The following is a 21,352-nucleotide window of genomic DNA, read 5'->3' on the forward strand; positions in this document are numbered from 1 at the left end:
GGTTGCAGTGAGCCAAGATTGTGCCACTGTACTCCAGTCTGGTGACAGAGCAAGACTCCGTCTCAAAACAAAAAACAAGAAAACTATACTAAGAGACCTAGCTCTAGTCTAAGCCACTTTTCTCTTCTTGAAAATTCCTCGTTTCCTGAGCGTTACTTTGAGTTCTGTATTGCTCCCCGTGTGCCAGCCCTGACAAATTCTTTTTATTCCAAAACAGAACCCTTGCTTTCATTTGCAATATTTTTTCACATTATCTATTTTTTAAAACTAAATTACTGTAAGTGCTCTATTTTAAACAACTGGTTACTAAGGAGGCATTAATTGTGTTCATTATGATCTGCAATTTATTATTAGTACGCCTTCCTTTGTTTAGTAGCCTTGCCATTTTTCACCGAGATTTAATACTGGAAAACAAATTTTAAACCCAGTTCACCTTATTTGGAAGTATAATTTCAATATGAGGTCTGAGCTGAAAACAGGTACTTCGTTCAGAAATTTGAACCTAAAACACTTCCTGTGCAACGGTATTAAACATCCTCCATCTGTAGCAGCTCAAGGTTTTACTATTTAACCATTTTATGACTGCTTTACCTAAAGGCTGCACCTGCTTCTTTGATTTATATTATATATCTTATTGAAATCAGGCCACACTTTCCTTTACTTATTTTTTTAACACTTACTAAGAGAAGCTGATAAAGAAAAATTTTAACATTTCTGGACTGGTCTGATGATAGTACTTTAAATTATTTTTTCTAACTCTCTTCAAGACTCGTTGTTTGCCAGGTGAGTCTATGAAAACAAATGAACCAGTCATTTCAGAGAACAATATATCTACCAATTAACTGGGTAACCAATTAACCAATTACCTATAAACATAAGCTTTATTTTAATATTAAACATTAAAATTTTGTGTAAATATTGTTACAAGATGTATTCTTTGTTACATATACTGTGACTAAAGACCACAGACTGGGTGGTTTAAACAAAAAATGTATTTTTCTCACAGGCTGGAAGTGTGAAATCAACATATTGACAGGATTGCTTCCTCTGATAACCTTGAAATACAGGTGTAATTGCATAAAGTTGTAGTTTTTATAAATATAACATTTGAAACCACAAAATAATATATTCTGTGAATATCTTCTCTTTATGTAGGCCATTTACAAAATATGGAAACCTTTGAGATACCACAGTTGAGAAGTATCTGTTTCAAGCCGCTCTTTCTGGCTTATAAAGGGCTGTCTTCTGTCTCTTCACATTGTCTTCCCTCAATATGTGTCTGTGTCCAGATTTCCTCTTCTTATAAGGCCTCCCTAGTATCGAATTAGAGCTCACAATAATAACTTCATTTTCATCTAATTACCTCTTTACAGATCTTCTCTCCAAATATACTCCCATCCGGAGATCCTGAGGGTTAGAACATCAACGTATGAATTTTGGGGGTATACGAATCAGCCCATAATATATGTTTAAACGTTTACCCATTTCATTTTATCCTTTTTATTGGAAATATTAAAATACAATATTCCTCTTTCATTGGTGTAGTAAACATTGATTGGGTGACGCCTGCCAGATATTATGCTAGGTTAGAAGACAAAAATGGATGGATACATTTGAGCCACAGTGCTTATTAAAAATTAAAGTGGAGTTTCTTCTGACCATTAATGCACTCTCCAGCTTACCAGAGTTCCCATGATTCCTAATCGTACCCAACTAGTATTATATTTTTATATTTTTTTATTTTTATTTTCATTTTTTTAATTTTTATTATTTTTTTTTTTTTGAGACGGAGTCTCGCTCTGTTGCCCAGGCTGGAGCGCTGTGGCGGGATCTCGGCTCCCTGCAAGCTCCCCCTCCCGGGTTCACGCCATTCTCCTGCCTCAGCCTCCCGAGTAGCTGAGACTACAGGCGCCCGCCACCACGCCCGGCTAATTTTTTTGTATTTTTAGTAGAGACGGGGTTTCACTGTGTTAGCCAGGATAGTTTCGATCTCCTGACCTCGTGATCCGCCCGCCTCAGCCTCCCAAAGTGCTGAGATTACAGGCCTGAGCCACCGCGCCCGGCCTCAACTAGTATTATAGATTTATAGATCTGCCTCTGCAAGTATATATTTCCAGCACTACGCTACAGTCTGCAGTTACACGGAGAATTTTTACTCTTGGAGATCACATGATTTTACCTTGAGGTAAAGTATAACCTTTTTGGAGGAAAACGTTAAGCAGCTCAGTGCTGTGCTAGGTAATATATGCCGTAGTGGAACTGTTTAGAAAGTGGTGCAAGTGTACAGCTGAGGACCCAGTGACTCAAACTTGGCGAGGAGGGAAGAAAATCTTCGACAAGGTGCCAGTTAAACTGGGTCTTAAAATCAGCGAGTAGGCACTCACTGGGTCGGCACTCGAGGAGCAGGGGAAAAGCAAAAACAAAAATACAAAACAGAAAGAGAACTGAGATCAGCCAAACGAAACCAACAGGGAAGCAAGATTTTAGTATGTAAACTAGAACGCTGAAGTCAAAGCTCCTTTGTCTCGCCCTAGTGTGTGACTTCAGGACCTTCCTTAATCTTTTGGCAGCACCCTGTCTTCATCTTTTGAAAGGAGATATTATTTATTTTTAACTTGTAGGTTGGTTATGAGGACTATATTAGATTTATAAATATCAAGAACTTAGAAAAGTGTCTGGCCCATGAAAAACATGTAGTGTGTGATTAAGGATTTGGCAAACCCAGTGAAAGAACGTCCAGATCTAAGAGGAGAATCCTAGGTATAATATTTTGTTCTAGAAACCACACTACATTATGGAGTGTTCATTAACTTACATTCAACACCTACAATACTGTGAGTGACTGTTGATATTGAAAATGATGTACTCTGAGCCTTCTTAGATCCAGAGTTATAGGAGTAAAAGTTTAATTTTCTTCAAAATAGTAAGGCTAAGATTTGAAGCAGGAAACTATAATAATAAATATAAATAAAGGATAAAATATACTATATATACTACATACACTAAGAAATATTTTATGTACCAAAATATATTCATATATGTATACACATCAAGTAGAAATAAATAAAATGACTGTAGGATTTAGGAATTAGTTCTCCAATAACCAGAATACACAATTGACCAAAATATTTGCCTTCTGGTATACTTGTAAAAATCTATAAAATATAGAGTTAGTGTTGGTTTTTTTCAATGTCATCCTACTTAATTGCATGGTATTGACTTGGATTTCAGATTTTGAATAGAGGATCCTAATACAGAGAAAACTGGCATATGTTACCATTTTAGGTGTCATAAAGCTCTAGAAGCTGAAGAATTCTCTGGAGACATGTAATATTAGGCAAATAAAATAAGGAGCCATCCCGCTCCTTATTCAGAGTAAGTAACTGCTTTAAAATATACTGGATTTATTTAGCCTCATCAGATTAGGATATAGCCAAAAGAAATAAATAATCACTTGTAAAATTTTAGGTAGAATTTGGAGAAATATTTTCAAATAAATATATTTTTACACACCTATTATTAATACGTAAACTTTGAGTTAGTTTGTAAACAATCTCTGAAATCTTTTGTACAAAGTTGGAACAAAAAAAATTTATCTGGATAATAAATAGAGGTATAATTGCATAACATTGTAGTTTACATAAATACAGTATTTGAAACCACAAAGTAATATCTGAATATCTTCTCTTTATGTAGGCTATTTGCAAAATATGAAAACATTTGAGATGCCACGCAAAAAAAATGGTTAAGCTGTGAATAAAGCCAACAAGATCTTTGTAGCTTAAGTAGCTGGCCATTGTTTTTGGGTTTAAAAATTTCTTTTAAGTTCAAAATATTGCTCTGATGAGCTACAAGTTTGTAGCTGCTCCCCACCAAATGATAGTGGCCTTGGCATTACCATGGGAACAATTGTTACAATTTGATAATCCTATTTTTCACAATTCAATTTGTGATTAGAAAGATTTTCTTCATCCTTGATCATTTTGATGTAGAAAGGATTTGTTAAAAGACACAAAATTGCAGTTAGAGAGGAGGAGTAAGTGCTAGTGTTTTATACCACTGCAGGATAGCTACAGTTAATAAAATATTATATAGTTTCAAATAACTAGAAGGAAGATATTGAACATTTCCAACAGAAAGAGATGATAAATGTATGAGATCATAGATATACTCATTACCCTGATCTGTTCACTGTATGTTATATATTCCAAAATGTGACTATGTGCCCTATGAATATATACAATTATTATTTGTCAATTAAAATAATATTTTAAATGATATTAAACTACTTTTTTAGAAAAATTTACACAAAATGATATGAGTACACACTATTTAGCTTTTTAAGTGTTTCCCAATATGTTTACCTGCTATGAACATGTTATATAAATAGTATTGAACCATTTTTCTGAGCTCAAAATTTATAAATGTTCCTTCATCTCTGAAATTTCATGTCCAAGTGGCTATTTATGGTTCTAATGTATTTCATTATTTTTGCTTGTACACACATTCACATTAGGCTATGAAACTGAATGCACTATATATTATAGAACATTTGTGATCATATGATAATTTTCAAAGTGGAATACTTATCACTTATGATTTATTTATAATCATTTTTAGGTCAGGATTAAAATGAGATTTAGTCCATTCCCAAATATTCTTCCAGAAATGTAACTTTTCTTTAAAAATACTAATATTTCAGAACTTTTTAAAACGTACTCTTTATAGTACATAGATTGATGTGCTAACATGATATTTTAATAACTATGTTCATCTAAAATTATAGTAATACTATATTTCTGTATTTGTTTCAAAGTTATTAATATTTGCCTGTAACTGGCAAATCTCATATTAATCATTAGTAGAGCAGAGTTTTATCCAAACTGACTTTACAATTAGTCCCCTCTGCCTTGCAGAAACAATGTGGTTTACTGGCACTTGAACAGGTCTGAGTAAGAAGATCTGGTCTAGGTTGGACTTTAATTAGCTTTGACATTGGATGTGTTTCTGTCTCTCTCTCTAGATATCAATTAAGAAACCTGTAAAGAAAGTTCTCCAATCTCCTATAGAATCTATTGAATATTTTTCTATTTAGTAATAAAAGTGTTTGTTAGGACAAAATCTCTGTATCTGCTTTGACTTCTTCTCTGCTATGCTTTATGAAGTAAATGATGTTTTGTGAAAACCTCTGCTAACAAAAATACATGTATTTTTTATAGTCAGTATCTGTCTTCTTGTCAGTTCACTCTCCTCAGACCATACTTTGCTCTAAAGCATCCTCTATAATACCTACACAGTTATTGAAATTCTGTTCTCTCTGGCAACTCTGACATTGTTTTTTCCTTGTTCTATTCTCACCTCTGTAAGTGCTCCTTTTCCAGCCGTATATACCACGCCGAACTTGAAAAACTTTTTGATGTGGGAACATTTCAGTATGGATGTTGGAAAGAGCAATTTCGATAATACAGTACTTCCACTTCTCTCATCAGCTCATCGTTCTCTTCCTACCCTGTAAACACAAGCATTTCATAATACAGTTTCTGACATTTCATTTTTCTTGTATTTTTTCTTTTTTAATCATAAGATTTCTAAAACTTTAGTTATATGACTCCAAAATCTGAATTTATAAGCATGTAATTTTTTTTCTGAATTCTGGATATCCATTTCAACTTTTGAAAACATTTTCTTCTGTGTTTCATGTTGACATTATTAGATTCTACCCATATTAAATTTTTGCTCCTCTTCTTTGCATAAGTTCTCACACCTGTTTTGCTGCTCTTTCTGCTCATAACATTATTTCCAAGTCACCAGGACAGGTTCATATAAAACAGGAAAGCTGTGCAACTGAAGAGTTCTGGGTTTGAATCTAGGCTCCACCATTAACAGCTAACAGATTTAGGGGAAGTTATTGAACCCCTTCCTAAGCTTCATTTTGTCTCATCTATAGAATTAGTAGATGATGGCACCTGCAGCACAGGGTTTTCAAGGATAAAATGATGCAATGCCAGAAAGGCCCATTACCTTGAACATAAAATGGTCAATATGATTATCCAATGTTAGCTTAAAACCTCAGAGTCATTTTCAGGTTTTCAGTTTTCTCAAAGCAAATATCAATCAGTTGTCAAGTCCTTGTCCTACTCCTAAAATATTTCTCTCATTCGAAAATTAGTTCATTTATTTGCTTATTCAATGAGTGGATTATGTGAAACTGTCCTGGGTGTTGGGTATCAGTAATAAGCAAAATGAACAAGTCCTCATTACCTGTCCCTTAGCTAACCACAGTAACTCAGATCCATCTGCCTCCATTCCTCATCTAGCCCATCCTAAACACCCTTGCCAAAGCAATGTACTTAAATCTAATTGTTGCTTATATCTCACGAGTGATGAGAAAAACTTCCATTATATTGCAAACCATCCACATGGTCATTTCCCACTCTTCTAATTTTCTACTATTGTCTTTATAGCACCCAGAGTGATTCTAGGAAAAAGTAAGACTTGTCAGTCTTCTGCTCAGATCCCAGGATTGGGCTAAACTCTTCAACCCTTCCCCTTCCTTCTTCTCCCAGTCATTCTCTTTACCTCTCTCCTCTAAGGACATACAAGATACTGTCTACCTTGGGATTCTTTACTGCTGTTTCCTTTGCCTTGAATGATGTTTCCTGATGTATCCATATTCCTTTATTCACATAGTTCACCACGAAGTCTTCCTGTGACTTGTGTCATCCTTTGAGGTTTTATTTAAGTATCACATTTTCAGTGAAGACTTCCTAGGCCATTCATTTTGAAATCTTCCCCTCCTCTCAACATACACAACTGTGTCCTCTCTCTGGCTTCCTTCGTTGCTTCTCCTGAAAACATAACACTATGTAAGAAAACACATTTTAACACTTAATTTTGTTTTGTTGTATATCTCTCCCACTGGTATGGAAGCTCCCTGATGAGAGATTTCAAGTCATAGATTTCAAGTCATCATTTTCACTGCTGTAATAGCACCTCATAGAGTCACTAGTGCATAACCGGTGTTTGATAAATACATGTTGAGTTAGTCAACGAAAGATCAACTTCATCTCTCACTGCAGCTGCCCAGTGATGTCCAAATTCAGTTGGAATTTTGGGGGTTTTATGCCTTTTTCCATATCATTTCACCTGCCTGGAATGTGCTCATCCTCCTTCTTCCTCCTCATCTATTTTTGCTAGTCATAGTAGTCAAAATTATATATTTTGACATAGTAGTCAAAATTCTACTTATGTTTAAATTTCTTCCCTAAATGCCACCTCCTGACTGCTATTTTTTTCCTCTGGTTTTTGTACTGGGAGTGGCGACTTTCAACAGCATAAATCACATTCTCCACTTTTCTCTCATGTCCCACATCAAATCTATAAAATCCCGTGGCTCTACCACCCAAATGGTTTTGGAATCTGTTATTTTCTTCCTATTTCCACCAATGCTATCCTATCCAGACTCCATCCTATGTCACAAAAGTATTACAATAACCTCCCATCTCACTTCTTAGATCGTCACTCCTTGCTGTTTCTCTTCTGCACAGCAGCCTGTGACCCTTTTTTGACATGATTCAAATCATGTCACTCCTCTATTCAAACCCTTTACTAAATTTCCATTTGTCTAAGGGTAAAATCCGGTCTCTCATATGACCTAAAAGGACCTCAATGACCTTCTACTCAACTACGTCTCTGATGTAATGTTTCATGACATCTTGATCATGATGGTAGTACCGAAAAACGGTTTTGTAGAATGTAAGGGCTCAATAAACATTTGTTTTACTCAGCAGGTAACAACTGTGTAAGCACTTACTATCGATATTATCTATTAAGCCACTAAGCAATCCTGTTAGAAAGGTGCTATTACTATCTCCATTTTAAACATGACATACCTGAGGCTTAACATATTGCCTGGTATGAAATAAAAACATAAAAGGAATACTTATTTTTATTAAAGTATGGAATATATCTCTTGACATGTTATGCAGATAGATGGCAGATATATTTTACTTTTAAAAAAGATAATAGTGAAAAGAAGTGAAGTCAAATATCTAATAAAATTACAGAAATATAGAACATGGTAAAGTGTGGAATACTATTGGCAAAGATTTTATTCCAGTTTAGAAGGGCAAATTTATCTTAGAAAAAAGACAGCAGACTCATTTCTAATAAAATTGTGGCTTGGGCACGGTGGCTCACACCTATATTCCCAGCACTTTGGGATGCCAAGATAGGTGGATTTCTTGAGGTCAGGAATTCGAGACCAGCCTGGCCAACATGGTGAAACCCTCTTTCTACCAAAAATTACAAAGATTAGCCTGGTGTGGTGGTGTGTGCCTTAGTCCCAGCTACCGGGGAGGCTGAGGGGGAAGAATCGCTTGAACCCGGGAGACAGAGGTTGCAGTGAGCCAAGATCATGCCACTGTACTCCAGCCTGGGTGACAGAGCAAGACCCTGTCTCAAAAAAACAAAAATAAAAAAATAAATATGCAAAGCAGCCAAATATTCAGTTACCTTTTGTCAATTATATTTAGTGAATTTCAAGAGTGAAACAGACTTACACTTGTCATAATTGTTATAGCCTCAAATTAGAAGAAACAGAAACTCTAGCAAATGAAAAGGAATAATAAATAGACAAACTTTGGATTTAAAATACATTTATACTATTTTATAAGGAAAACAAACTAGTATATTCCGGTGATATTTTTGGTTAACTCAGCTTTGTCAGCATAATAATAATGAATGTTTATTTGCTGCTTCCCAAGTGGCAAACACAGTTACAACCATTTTAAATGGGCAATCCAATTTTGTTCACAACATCTCTAGAAAATGTTAATTATTATTTTTCCCATTTTACAGATGTGTAAATTAAATCATACTCTATTGAATCTCTTAGTTATTAAGTAGTAGAGCTAGGTTTCAAACACAGGGTCTTTTATCTCTACAGGTTAGACCCTTAAATCTAGGCTCCCCAGGATACTCAATGGATAAAAGATTAAACATGTTTCTATGAAGTATTGTTGCTACCCTTGTGAAGAGAACAACAGAAGAGGTCTCTGTAGCTTTAAAATTGGTGCTATAAAACAGCTTACATTTCAGAGAAGTGCTCTCAAAAATTACACTTATTTTTGTTAAAAAGTTAATTTAGCTATCTGAAGATCTGTAAAACTTAGCCTATGTTCCATAGTGACACGAGTTAATTTCATTTCCGTCACTGGGAGTGCTCCGCAGGTATATTGTAAATTGCTATGAATTACTGTGGCTGTGACCCATTATCATAGCAGGAAATTGCATGAATCTCACAACTGATATGAAATGTACTGCTGTCACTGTTATGCATTAATTTCTAAGTAGTTGGCCATTTGTAATAATTCTGTAAATGTCCATCTTAGCACAGCTTTCAGTCTAGACAAGTTAAGCCAATGTGCATGGAATTTTCCTCATTATCTTCAAGCAGTTATACTGAATTCTAAAATTACTTTTTTATTGGACAATTTCACCTTGAACATCTTTCCAAGAATTGGAAACATGCTAGTCTCATTGTCCTACTCTCTAATACTTAAGGGAAATTTACTCCATAAAAAGTAAAGCCATTTGGCTATATATGATTAGAAAGACAGAGTGAGAAAATCTCTGATGAATGTCAACAGTGTATTTTTTTCTTTCTAACTTGTATTGAATATATTAATGATTTATTAGATTATTTTTAAATCATATTGATCCTGACTTTACTGAGGTAATTTTCAGATGAGGGTACACTTCATCACTATAGTTTTAAAAAGAACATTTTTGCAGTAAGTGTCCTTTACCTTATAAATAAACATATTTCACCATTTAAAAACCAAACCTTTGCAATGAAAATTATACTTTTCTTCTCTTTTCTATGATATTGACATTATTCTCCTCACAAGAAAGATAAATTCAAATAGCACACTTCATTGATACTTCTTGACAATGGTGAATTATATGTGGTCTCCCTATGTTATACTTTATATTTTAGCATATCATATCTGTTTCAAGTCAATGCTTCTGGCTAGAAATTCTCTTCTTTGGTAAATCTTTGAGTACTTTTAATAATTTTTGATTTTTTTTATTTCCACCCCACCATATCTCAGGTTTTCAGATGCTTTTTCCTTTATCTTCCAAAATTATTTTCACCCTCTCTTTCAAAAATCTGAATTATAAATTTACTGACACATAGTTTCTAGAAATGTATACCTTCTTCTTTTTTCCTGTAAGTCTGTCATTGGTCTTATAGTTACTCAGTTAGGGATACTCTGACAGATAACTGTCTGCATTACTGATTTTCTAAATCCAATGCCTCATGTAGCCAAAAGCACACTTCTGTCTGTACTTTATAAATTACATAATTTTGACATTTGGCACATTGCATGCCATTTAATTTTAGTAAATTAAAATAGGGCGCTTACTTGGTTTTAGGCACAGGGCTAGATGCTTGGGAGCGGAAGATGAACAAAACCAGAGACCATGGAGGGCAGCAAGACTAATGAATCGAGAAATGAGTGAGTATGTTGTATATAAAATAACAGTAGATATAACTGGTAGACATTATGTTCTATAAGAACAGCTATCCTGTCTATCTCTGTTATAACTGCATTATCAATATACAGCCTGATACACAGTAGTCAATAAACAAAAATTTGAATGTTCTTGAAAGGAGAAATGGAGTCTAAATAGGACATTATTTCACAGAGAAAAATTAAAGATATCAATTTATTTATATACGCGTACCTTGTCTATTTTTGTTGATGCTGCATCTTTCAGTACAAAAAAAGAACCATTCTGAAATATGTTTTGGTATATCAAAAATTCTAAGATAAGCTGAGTTACTATCTTCACATGTAGATATTCACTGTGTGCATTCATAAGAAAAAAGAGCATCTCTTTATAATCTTTCTGGGGAATGTTCAGTATATAATTATTCAACAGAAGTCATCTTAAGAAGTCTTGCCTGGGTCTTTGCCACGGTCTTCCTAAAGCTGTCCTCTTTTTTATTCTCTATTGTACCAACTCCCAGTCCAGAGCTAACCATGCACCTCTCTTCAGTAGTTTCTCACTGTAGCAAATGAGGCAGAGACACGTTGCACTGCCCAAATTGTTCCTGGCCTTACATTTCTAAGTATGCCAGGTCCTTGAATAAGGTAGTTTTGTCCAATATCTTTCATTGTAACACTGATGAGAAATAAATGTAATTCACAGCCAGGGACACTGTGTGAAGTGTTCACATTGTCGCCATGGCTGCATGAGTTTTCCCTGGGTACTCTGTTTTTCTCCCGTAAACCAAAGATGTGCCCATTAGGTGAACTGGCATGTCTAAGTGTTCCCAGTCTGAGTGAATATGGTCTGTGTGAGTGTGCCCTTCAATACGATAGCTTCCTGTCCAGGGCTGGCTCCTGCCTTGTGCCCTGAGCTGCTGGGGTAGGTTCCAGCCACCCCAGCTCTAAACTGAAATAAGCAGGTGTATTAGTCTGTTTTCACGTTGCTATAAAAACACTACCTAAGACTGGGTAATTTAAAAAGAAAAGAAGTTTAATTGGCTTACAGTTCTGTAAGCTGTACAGGAAGCATGGCTGAGGAGGCCTCAGGAAACTTACAGTCATGGCAGAAGGCAAAAGGGAAGCCAGCATATCCTATGTGGCTGGAGCAGGAGGAAGAAAGAGCAAAGAGGGAAGGTTTGCACACTTTCAAACAAGCAGATATCATGAGAACTCACTCAATATCATGAAAACAGAAGGGGAAAATCCACCCCCATGGTCCAATCACCTCCCACCACGTCCCTCCCCCAACATTGGGGATTACCATTCAACATGAGATTTAGGTGGGGACACAGAGCCAAAGGTTAGAGAATGAATGAATGAATGAATACAAATTATTTTAAAATAAAAATTTGTCATGTGTACAATAATCATACAAATACATGGCATTAAATGAGGCAGTACTGAGGCAGTACTAAGGCACTCGGCGAGCCACCGTATTTGCCGTGGTTTTTGAACTACACAGTGGGAGGAGGTGCTCCTTAAAGTGTTTACTTTGCAAATGTTCATTCCCAGATGTAACCCACTACCCATTCTGACCACTGTCTCGCAGCTATTCACCAAAAATTGGGTTAATAATCATCTTGTTTTCATGAATTTTTCTTAAATGAATCTGTACCTTACATTTATTTCCATGTTTAATATTAGAAGTGCTTTGAGTGTTTATTTAGAAATTTGGTGATGTTTTCATAACCAGAAATATGCCATGGGAAGTTAACTCTTGTTTATATCAATTAGCCCAGGGTAAAATTGGTTTTGTTATACATTGTTTAAAGTCACAGTTTCTAAGAATCTATCAAGGATGTTAAGTGCGAACTTCAAGTACTTGTCCACATATCCACAGCCCACTGCCCTATATTCCAATCATACTGGAACCCAGTTACTTAAACAGGTTCTGTCCTCACATTTGCTAAGCCTGCTGACATTTTTTTTCCCTCTCTGTGTCCTCCTTAATTTTCACTTACAGAAGTTCCAATAATCCTATCTTTTCATTTCCGTATCCTTTTCCAGGACCTTCCTTCACATGATGATCTTTCCTTTCTCAGTAACTCCTTGCAGTACCTCAAATACAGAACATATTGTCATCTACTGTATGTGTTATGCCTCCTCCACCAGCATCAATTTCTGATAAGAAAAATCACATTTTGTGGCCAAGCGTGGTGTCTCACTCTTGTAATCTCAGCACTTTGGGAGGCCGAGGCAGGCGGATCACTTGAGGCCAGGGGTTAGAGACCAGCCTGGCCAACATGGCAAAACACCGTCTCTACTGAAAATACAAAATAAATAAATAAATAATTAAAAAGTAGCTGGGCATGGCGGTACGTGCCTGTAATCCCAGCTACTCCGGAGACTGAGGCAGGAGAATCGCTTGAACCCAGGACGTGGAGGTTGCAGTGAGCCGAGATCGCCCCACTGCACTCCAGTCTGGATGACTGAGCGAGACTCTGTCTTAAAAAATATATATATATATATATACGAAAAATTACATTTTACTTATCTTTTAACTGTACACAGTTTCTAATTTAAGCTTTGCACATATAAATATTTAATATGTCCATGTAAAATTGAGTAAAACTGCAATTATAAGGGCGTTTTCAAAAATCACAAATCACCACAGAAAATCACAGTGGAATGCTATCAAACTACAGCAAACTATAAAAATAGTAGCATGTCTAAAATCAATTGTCTTCTTCATACCAGTATAAATATGTGATTGAAACTTATTTCCCCACGCACTGTTCGCATGTTTTTGTAATACACCTGTTTTGTCAGGTGTACTACCACCAGATGTGAAATAGAACACTGTGAGGATTTACTTGGTTTGTTATAATAATATCTTATCATTCCTTGTAGGAGGTAGAAGATGAGGTTATTCAGGTGAGCTTCTGTGTAAGGCATGTCTAGGCCTTGGCAAATCTGGAGTGAAAAACCAGATGGGATAAGGGCTGAACATAAGACCATGCTACAGAGACAGGGGAAGGACGACGCTTTAGACGCAGTTTCTAAGGAGACCCAGAATTCATGGAAGCTGATGTTGGAGAATCCTATCAGTTCAGGTAGAGCGCAGAAGTTAAAAGTCCAGTTGGCCGAAGGATATATAGCATTAGTTCTCAGTGTTGGGGGTTAGAATGTTAGAATCACCTAGGTTGTTTTTTTTTTTTTTTTTTTTTTTTTATCTGGGAAGCAGTATTTTTGAAAAGCTTCCTGGTTCCCTGCTTAGCTGGAATTAAAAAAAACAATTACATAAAGGAATTAAACAGACTTAAAGGTATGGGACATTTGTCCAAAAGTGCAGTATCATTGCAACAGACCTGAGATCTCAGTACAGTAACCCTGAATTCCAGCTGGGAGGAAAATAACTTAAAGCTCCAGCCGGGCGCGGTGGCTCAGGCCTGTAAACCTAGCACTTTGGGAGGCCGAGGCGGGCGGATACGAGGTCAGGAGCTCGAGACCATCCTGGCTAGCACGGTGAAACCCCGTCTCTACTAAAAAAAATACAAAAAATTAGCCGGGGTCAGTGGCGGGCGCCTGCAGTCCCAGCTACTCGGGAGGCTGAGGCGGGAGAATGGCGTGAACCCGGGAGGCGGAGCCTGCAGTGAGCCGAGATCGCGCCACTGCACTCCAGCCTGGGCGATAGAGCGAGACTCTGTCTCAAAAATAAAATAAAATAAAATAAAATAAAATAGAAATATTAAGAAAAAAAATCTTAAAGCTCCTAGAATAGTGGAGCTGAGGCTACTTCAGGTCTTGTCTCAGTCTAGGGGTATTAAGGAACTAGAAGACAGAGAAGAAAAACACAGACACCTATGAGCCCAGCTGCGAGGTTGCTGGGTAAAGTGGAGACAGAGGGGACAACATACTCAAACTTTCTGGAGACATTGTGCCTTTAATAGCCTGTATCTTGTTAAAACCACAGAAAGTACTGAGGTGTGCCCAATATTGATGAGAATTCTAAGCAGGGATCTTACGTGATTCTGTTCCTAGCTCTTCTCACTCTCTAAAATACTTTGTTGGCTTTCCTCATAATAATTCTGATTCTTTTACATTTGTCTTTGTTTCCCAGATCTTTTCAGTATACTTTGCCAAACTGTGATGTTGGCTTTTCTATATTCCACAAGGCAGTTCTACTACCATTACCAAATTTCTGCTGAAAACTTAGGGGCTAAAGGTGGTTGGGGACTGAATAGTAGCCATTATTATTATTAAGATAACTGTCCACATCTTCCCACATATGCCCTTTTCGGTCATATTTGTCTTTGGATCCTGTCCCACATCTTGTTAATCATAGGGATTTTCCAACATCAAATCTCCATCTTCTGTCTTCCCGACTCCTTGGCCACAAATGTAATTCTCTGATTTGACACACCACACAGACACACACACACACACACCACACAGACACACACACCACACAGACACACACACACACACACACCTCAAACAAAAAATAATTCTAGTCCTCATTTGTCTCAACTATTTGATATTACTCTGATCTTTTTATAATATACCTTTAGAAATATATATCTGTGTGTAAATGTGTGTGTGTGTGTGTGTGTGTACTTTTGAGACCAGAATGGGCTAAGGAAAACTACTTATGAATAAATAGAAATATAATGATTTTTGTAGATATATTTGTGTGTGACACTTGACAGTGACAGCCTTGCTGTAAGAGATTCTGCATGCATGCTTAAAATGCTGCTGCCTGGTAAATGCCCAAATACTTCCAGGATGAAGACTGGATTTTGAAATGGCTATGAGTGTACAAGGGGAAATAAACATAAGAATAAAAAACTTGAGTGGAGAAAGGAATAACATGAACCAACTTAATATCACTTAAAATTACTGGGTGCAAGATTAATCATCATCAGCATTTTGTAAAGTGCAGAAATAGGTGTTTCTTATAAACCATTGAAATGCAAAAATAATGTAAATGTGACAATATTGCTGATGCATTTTCCTTATATTGTCATCCATAAATTTCTTAGAAACTGGTTTTAAGTCTTAAAAGGTAAATCATGATTATTTTGCACTCTTAATAGTTTCTAAATTATATTAGCTTGTGCACTAAATTTATTGCAGCTTCTGCTTCTCTTAAAGGAAGTGTAAACTTCCTCCTCACCTTACTACCCCTTGTTAGCAAATAACTAAAAATGTTTTCCATGAAAGTAATTAATATCAACAATAAATATAAATTCTTAATTACCATAATGATGATGATATACTAGCATAATAGTTATTAGGTTAAATGCCAGTTAATTATTAAAATATATGTTTCCCTCAAAAATATATGTTTGATTCAGTGACAAGGAACTGTGCTATCTAGAAATAAAAACTAAGAGCCTCCTTAGTATCTTATACTACCTTTGATGATGGAGAGGTTTGGTGTGGTTATTTTCAGAATGGACTGTCCAGGGGGAGAAAGTTTGGATGCATACATTTCTTATACTTGAAATGATCCAGAAAAAGATGAAAATACAAGGAACCCGGTCTTGGCCTATGGGGTCTAATAATTAAAGCTTAAAGTCAAAATCTGGAAGCTAGGCTGAATATCAGAATTGTTGATTTTAATGAGTTAGAGCTTGAAAAAGTATTCTGAGCTCCTCTTTAGTTTATATTCCCTTTTGCTGAAGCTGTTACTGGTGGATACCAATCACAGAGATTTCTTGTAAGCATTAAGAAAATGAAGAGAAAGATGCTTTTCATCACCAAATTCTATGTTACCATTGCTATGTCTACCTCTTTTTTTTCATCTCTGCCTTGAGACAATTACTATAGCAGGATAGAATCTCTGATAATATATAATGATAATATATAATGAATATTATACATTAGTTCTTACAGTAGAAAAATGAATGAAACATGGGCATTCTTTACATTTACAAAGCATGAGCATTATAACAGCCACTTTAATTAATGATTTTTTCTTGTTGCTGCTGCTATGAGAAAATATTCATTTAAGGATTTTATTTCTACTGCCTTTAGTCCTCAGCAAATGCTAGAGTTAGAGACTTGTTGTTTTCACAAGTGGCCTGAGATGGCACATCACCATCCCTTACAAGCAATTTGGCCTTCATTACAAATTAATGAAGTGATAATTGCTCCTTGCAACCTTTTATGTGCAAAGAATGCCGGTGATGTTTGCATTGTCTTCTTGCAATGTACACCTCTGTTTTCAAGGACTTGTAGTATCTTGCCAAATGTTAAACTACACTGAGATCTCCATAATTAAAATCATATTTTACATCAAGTTATGAAAATCTCTACACAATATGTTCTGTTTGATGTCCAGTAAAATGCTGTTCATTGCAGAATAAATTTGCAAATGATTCATCAAAGTAACAATCTCATTTATTACTAAAAGGAAATATTGACTTAAGAAATTTAAAGACAATTGGTTTACATTCAAATAATATTGTCACCATCGAACTTTCTATAAGATGATTGTGGAAAGCATTTATTCTCTAGAGTTTTTGCTACATCTGTACTTTAAAATGCCATTGTAGAACCAAGGTAATGATACTAGAGAAGACTCTATAAAACACTAACTTTTAACACCAGAGATTTTTGGAGCACCAAGTCTGCTGACTCTTTTTTTATATTCAACATATACATTCATTTTGCTTTGAATGTGACTGTATTATTATAGGCACCTCAATGTAAAACTCTAAGGACTGAGACTCTCATGTGATCTTATCTTCTTAAAAACTCAGTATATTACATACACATAGAGTGGATGCATGAAAATTGTATATTGGCAATTATTACAAATACAATGTGAATATTTTCTTTCCTTAAACTGACATTAGAATGTATCTTGTATATTACTTTTGAGATCCTCTAAAATAGTCTCAACTTGTTTCGTTGTTGAATCTCGGATGTGACAATGAAGCTAGGTCAATTTTGCCTCCAGAAAATGAGTGCCTATCTTGTAATTTAGATCCTGAATGATCAAGGTTTTTAAAATAAATAGTGCTGTTAACTTGTTTTGTTTGTAAGTTAATAGGTGAGCCATGAAGAACTAGAAGTTTTTAAACTGTGATTGTCACCCCAGTAAATTTCACAAATTGTTTTTTATAATTTAAGAATTTAGTATAAAAAAATTTCCCCAAATGAGGCTTAAAGGCCAAATAAATGTCATGTTCCTTTGCTTGTAATTACCAACAATTTAATAAATTAATATTTTATTTTATTTTGTGATTAGAAGGTGTGAATTAAAATTTCTGTGTCTCTAAAGATGGCAACAATAAAAACTAGGGACTGCTGAAGGAAAAAGGGAGGGAGGCAGCAAGATTTGAAAAACTAACTGTTGGGTACTGTGCTCACTCACAACCTGGGTGAGGGGATCAATCGTACTCAAAACTCGACCTCATGCGATGGACCAATGTAACAAACCTGCACGTGGCCCAAATTGGGAAAATATTCATACAGATGAATTTTAGGCAGTAATATTTTTTATTGTTTCTTTAAACAAACAAAGCAAAAAACATACAAGAAAATCATAACATAGTGTGAATAGAAATAGAAAAAAAGTGTTAATGCATTTTATATGATGTTGATTTAGTTAAAAGTGTTTAATGTCTATTGTTCCTGATGAAAATTATTAACTCCTTTATTGGAGAAAAATGTAGGAACACATTTATAATGGGCTTCACAAGGATTTTATTCATAAATTTAACTACAATATTTAAATATTTTCTCTAAGAAAAACATTTTGTTGTATTCCCATGAATAACTCTTACTTATATTATAAGAAAAATAATATTTGTGCATATACCAAAAGGTGAAGTTTTGTGCTCCATACTATAGTGAATATGAAGAGACCTGCCTAAAATTTAGCAAATGCCTATGAAACAAAATTAAACTAACTTTAGCATGTATCATGAATTAAATTTACAAATGAATAGTGGATTCAATAAGGGTTATAGAATACAGAAATTTTCTTAAGATTGTCAGGGTTATGGAAGGCATAAGGCAGAAGAATGCACAGTCCCATGGGGTTATACCGTAAGAAAGGTATATTCTGGATGGGCACAGTGGCTCATGCCTATAATCCCAGCACTTTGGGAGGCCAGGGCGGGTGGATCACAAGGCCAGGAGTTCAAGACCAGCCTGGCCAACATGGAGAAACCCCGTCTCTATTAAAAATATCAAAATTAGCCAGGTGTGGTGTCGGGGGCCTATCATCCCAGCTATTCAGGAGGCTGAGGCAGGAGAATCGCTTTAACCCAGGAGACAGAGGTTGCAGTGAGCTGAGATCGTGCCATTGCACTGTAGCCTGGGTGACAGGAGCAAGACTCTGTAAAAAAAAAAAAAAAGAAAGAAAGGAAGGAAAGAAAGAAAGAAAGAGAAAGAAAGGAGGGAGGGAAGGAAGGAAGGAAAGAAGGGAAAGAAAGAGAAAGAAAGAAAAAGAAAGGAAGGAAGGAAAGAAGGGAGGAAGGAAGGAAGGAAAGAAGTAAGGAAGGAAAGAAGGAAGGAAGGAAAGATTCCACAAGTTCCACAAGAAAAGAATAAAGGACAGAATATCCACCACATCTTTCGTAAACAATAAAAGAGTTTACATTGACAATAATACAATATGTGGAAATATTACTTATCTCGATTCAAACACTTAGAAAAATTAACATGTGGCTTAGGACCAGTTTTAAGAGGAACACAAATGTGAAACTTAAGAGTTAGAAAGTTTCTGCATAAGTAACAGAGATCCCTAGAAAACTTGACATTCAAGAATGGCATGGCAAAAGATGTAGTTTCTTGCAAGAAGTAAGCAAAATGAGGCATGATAAGAAGAAAGTATGGACACATAGATAACAAAAACAATTGGTCTAATAGTTTTAGGATCATAAGTAACACACACTTATGATGCTAAGTTAAAAACTTCTCAAAATTTGTCCTAAGGATCACAGAAAATAGTGCTTCACTGTTCTCAGAAGTCTTAATGCTTTTAGAGGCTTTTTACAGTGATAAAAGTTGTACTAAGATAACCTTAACTACTATAAGAACAAAACCCCAAATATCTATCTATTTCTTGACTAAGAAAAAGTCCAATGTGGGTGTAAAAGGCTTTAAGAATCGAATGTTTGCCATGTCTTCTGTTTTTCACACATAACTTGGTTATATATTTGGTGGGAGGCTGGGGGGTGAGGAACATTTGTATTTTTACTTCAGATTTTCTTTCACAGTTCCGCAACACATGTCCATTGAAATGACAGTACATTAAAAAACGTCATGCATGATGATACATAGCAAAAATATCATTTATATTCACTTTATTTTACCTTGTATCAGTTTTACCAAAAACCTGGCACAAATTGGGAAAAGATTAATAAGCATGAATTTTAGGCAGCATTATTAATTTTTTCTTTTTTAAACAGAGAAAAACACCCAAAAACATATGAGAAAATAATATTATAGTGTCATTGGAGACAACTGATTTGAGGTTTTGATCCTGGAATGTTTGATTAGGCTCTATTAACTGCTAAGTGTCTTTTTCCTGAATATTCAACAAACTGCAATGCAATTGAAATGTGTTCATCAAAATTATAAATTACTTTATGTCCATTAACTCAGAGAACCTTGCAAATAAGAACTACAAACAAGAATGTTTTTAACGAGTAAATGATGATTTACTACATAGTGATGGCTCTGACACCCTTATGTTGTATTCTTTATCATTAATTCTGCCTCACTCTCTGTTTCTCTTTGATTCTTCAGTGGGAAGAGATCAGTGGTGTGGATGAACATTACACACCCATCAGGACTTACCAGGTGTGCAATGTCATGGATCACAGTCAAAACAATTGGCTGAGAACAAACTGGGTCCCCAGGAACTCAGCTCAGAAGATTTATGTGGAGCTCAAGTTCACTCTACGAGACTGCAATAGCATTCCATTGGTTTTAGGAACTTGCAAGGAAACATTCAACCTGTACTACATGGAGTCGGATGATGATCATGGGGTGAAATTTCGAGAGCATCAGTTTACAAAGATTGACACCATTGCAGCTGATGAAAGTTTCACTCAAATGGATCTTGGGGACCGTATTCTTAAGCTCAACACTGAGATTAGAGAAGTAGGTCCTGTCAACAAGAAGGGATTTTATTTGGCATTTCAAGATGTTGGTGCTTGTGTTGCCTTGGTGTCTGTGAGAGTATACTTCAAAAAGTGCCCATTTACAGTGAAGAATCTGGCTATGTTTCCAGACACGGTACCCATGGACTCCCAGTCCCTGGTGGAGGTTAGAGGGTCTTGTGTCAACAATTCTAAGGAGGAAGATCCTCCAAGGATGTACTGCAGTACAGAAGGCGAATGGCTTGTACCCATTGGCAAGTGTTCCTGCAATGCTGGCTATGAAGAAAGAGGTTTTATGTGCCAAGGTAAGAGCCTTCTCTATTTTTCTTTGAGTAATATTTCTCACCTGTGAGTTTATCATAGTGTCATTAAATGAAATGCACTCAGTCTCAACTCACTTGGCAGGAAAACATGCCTCAAACTGACCATAGTCTATTTATGGACTAAAATTAATTCCACTGGATGTGGTAATTCATGCTTTGCTATAGAAATATTAAAGTATTTGATTATACAGTGCTGGCCTGCACCCTATAAGAGGTGTTATATACGCTATATTTAAGTTTTTCTGCTGTTTAATAACTAAGGTAATCTAATTCTAGACCACCTGAAAGAAAAACATTCTATCTCTTTTATGTAGAAAGTTGAGAAATCTTTAGCACTCAGCTAACCTAATTCTAACAGAATTAGATTCTCTGGTGGTTATTTATGCTGGTGCTCATCTATCTTATA

General features: G+C 35.6%; 1 protein-coding gene across 5 annotated transcripts in view; it reads left to right on the forward strand.

The window, feature by feature from the left end:
• Positions 1–21,352, forward strand: part of EPHA3 (EPH receptor A3) — a 367,456-nt gene that overhangs the window by 89,212 nt on the left and 256,892 nt on the right. For all 5 annotated transcript variants that reach the window (XM_002813414.4, XM_054551689.2, XM_054551690.2 and 2 more), the window contains exon 3: positions 20,268–20,928. In XM_002813414.4, the coding sequence (XP_002813460.4) occupies positions 20,268–20,928 (661 nt within the window). The remainder of the gene's footprint in view (positions 1–20,267; positions 20,929–21,352) is intronic.

The sequence above is a fragment of the Pongo abelii genome, chromosome 2 (genome assembly GCF_028885655.2).
Source record: "Pongo abelii isolate AG06213 chromosome 2, NHGRI_mPonAbe1-v2.0_pri, whole genome shotgun sequence".
Taxonomy (NCBI): domain Eukaryota; kingdom Metazoa; phylum Chordata; class Mammalia; order Primates; family Hominidae; genus Pongo; species Pongo abelii.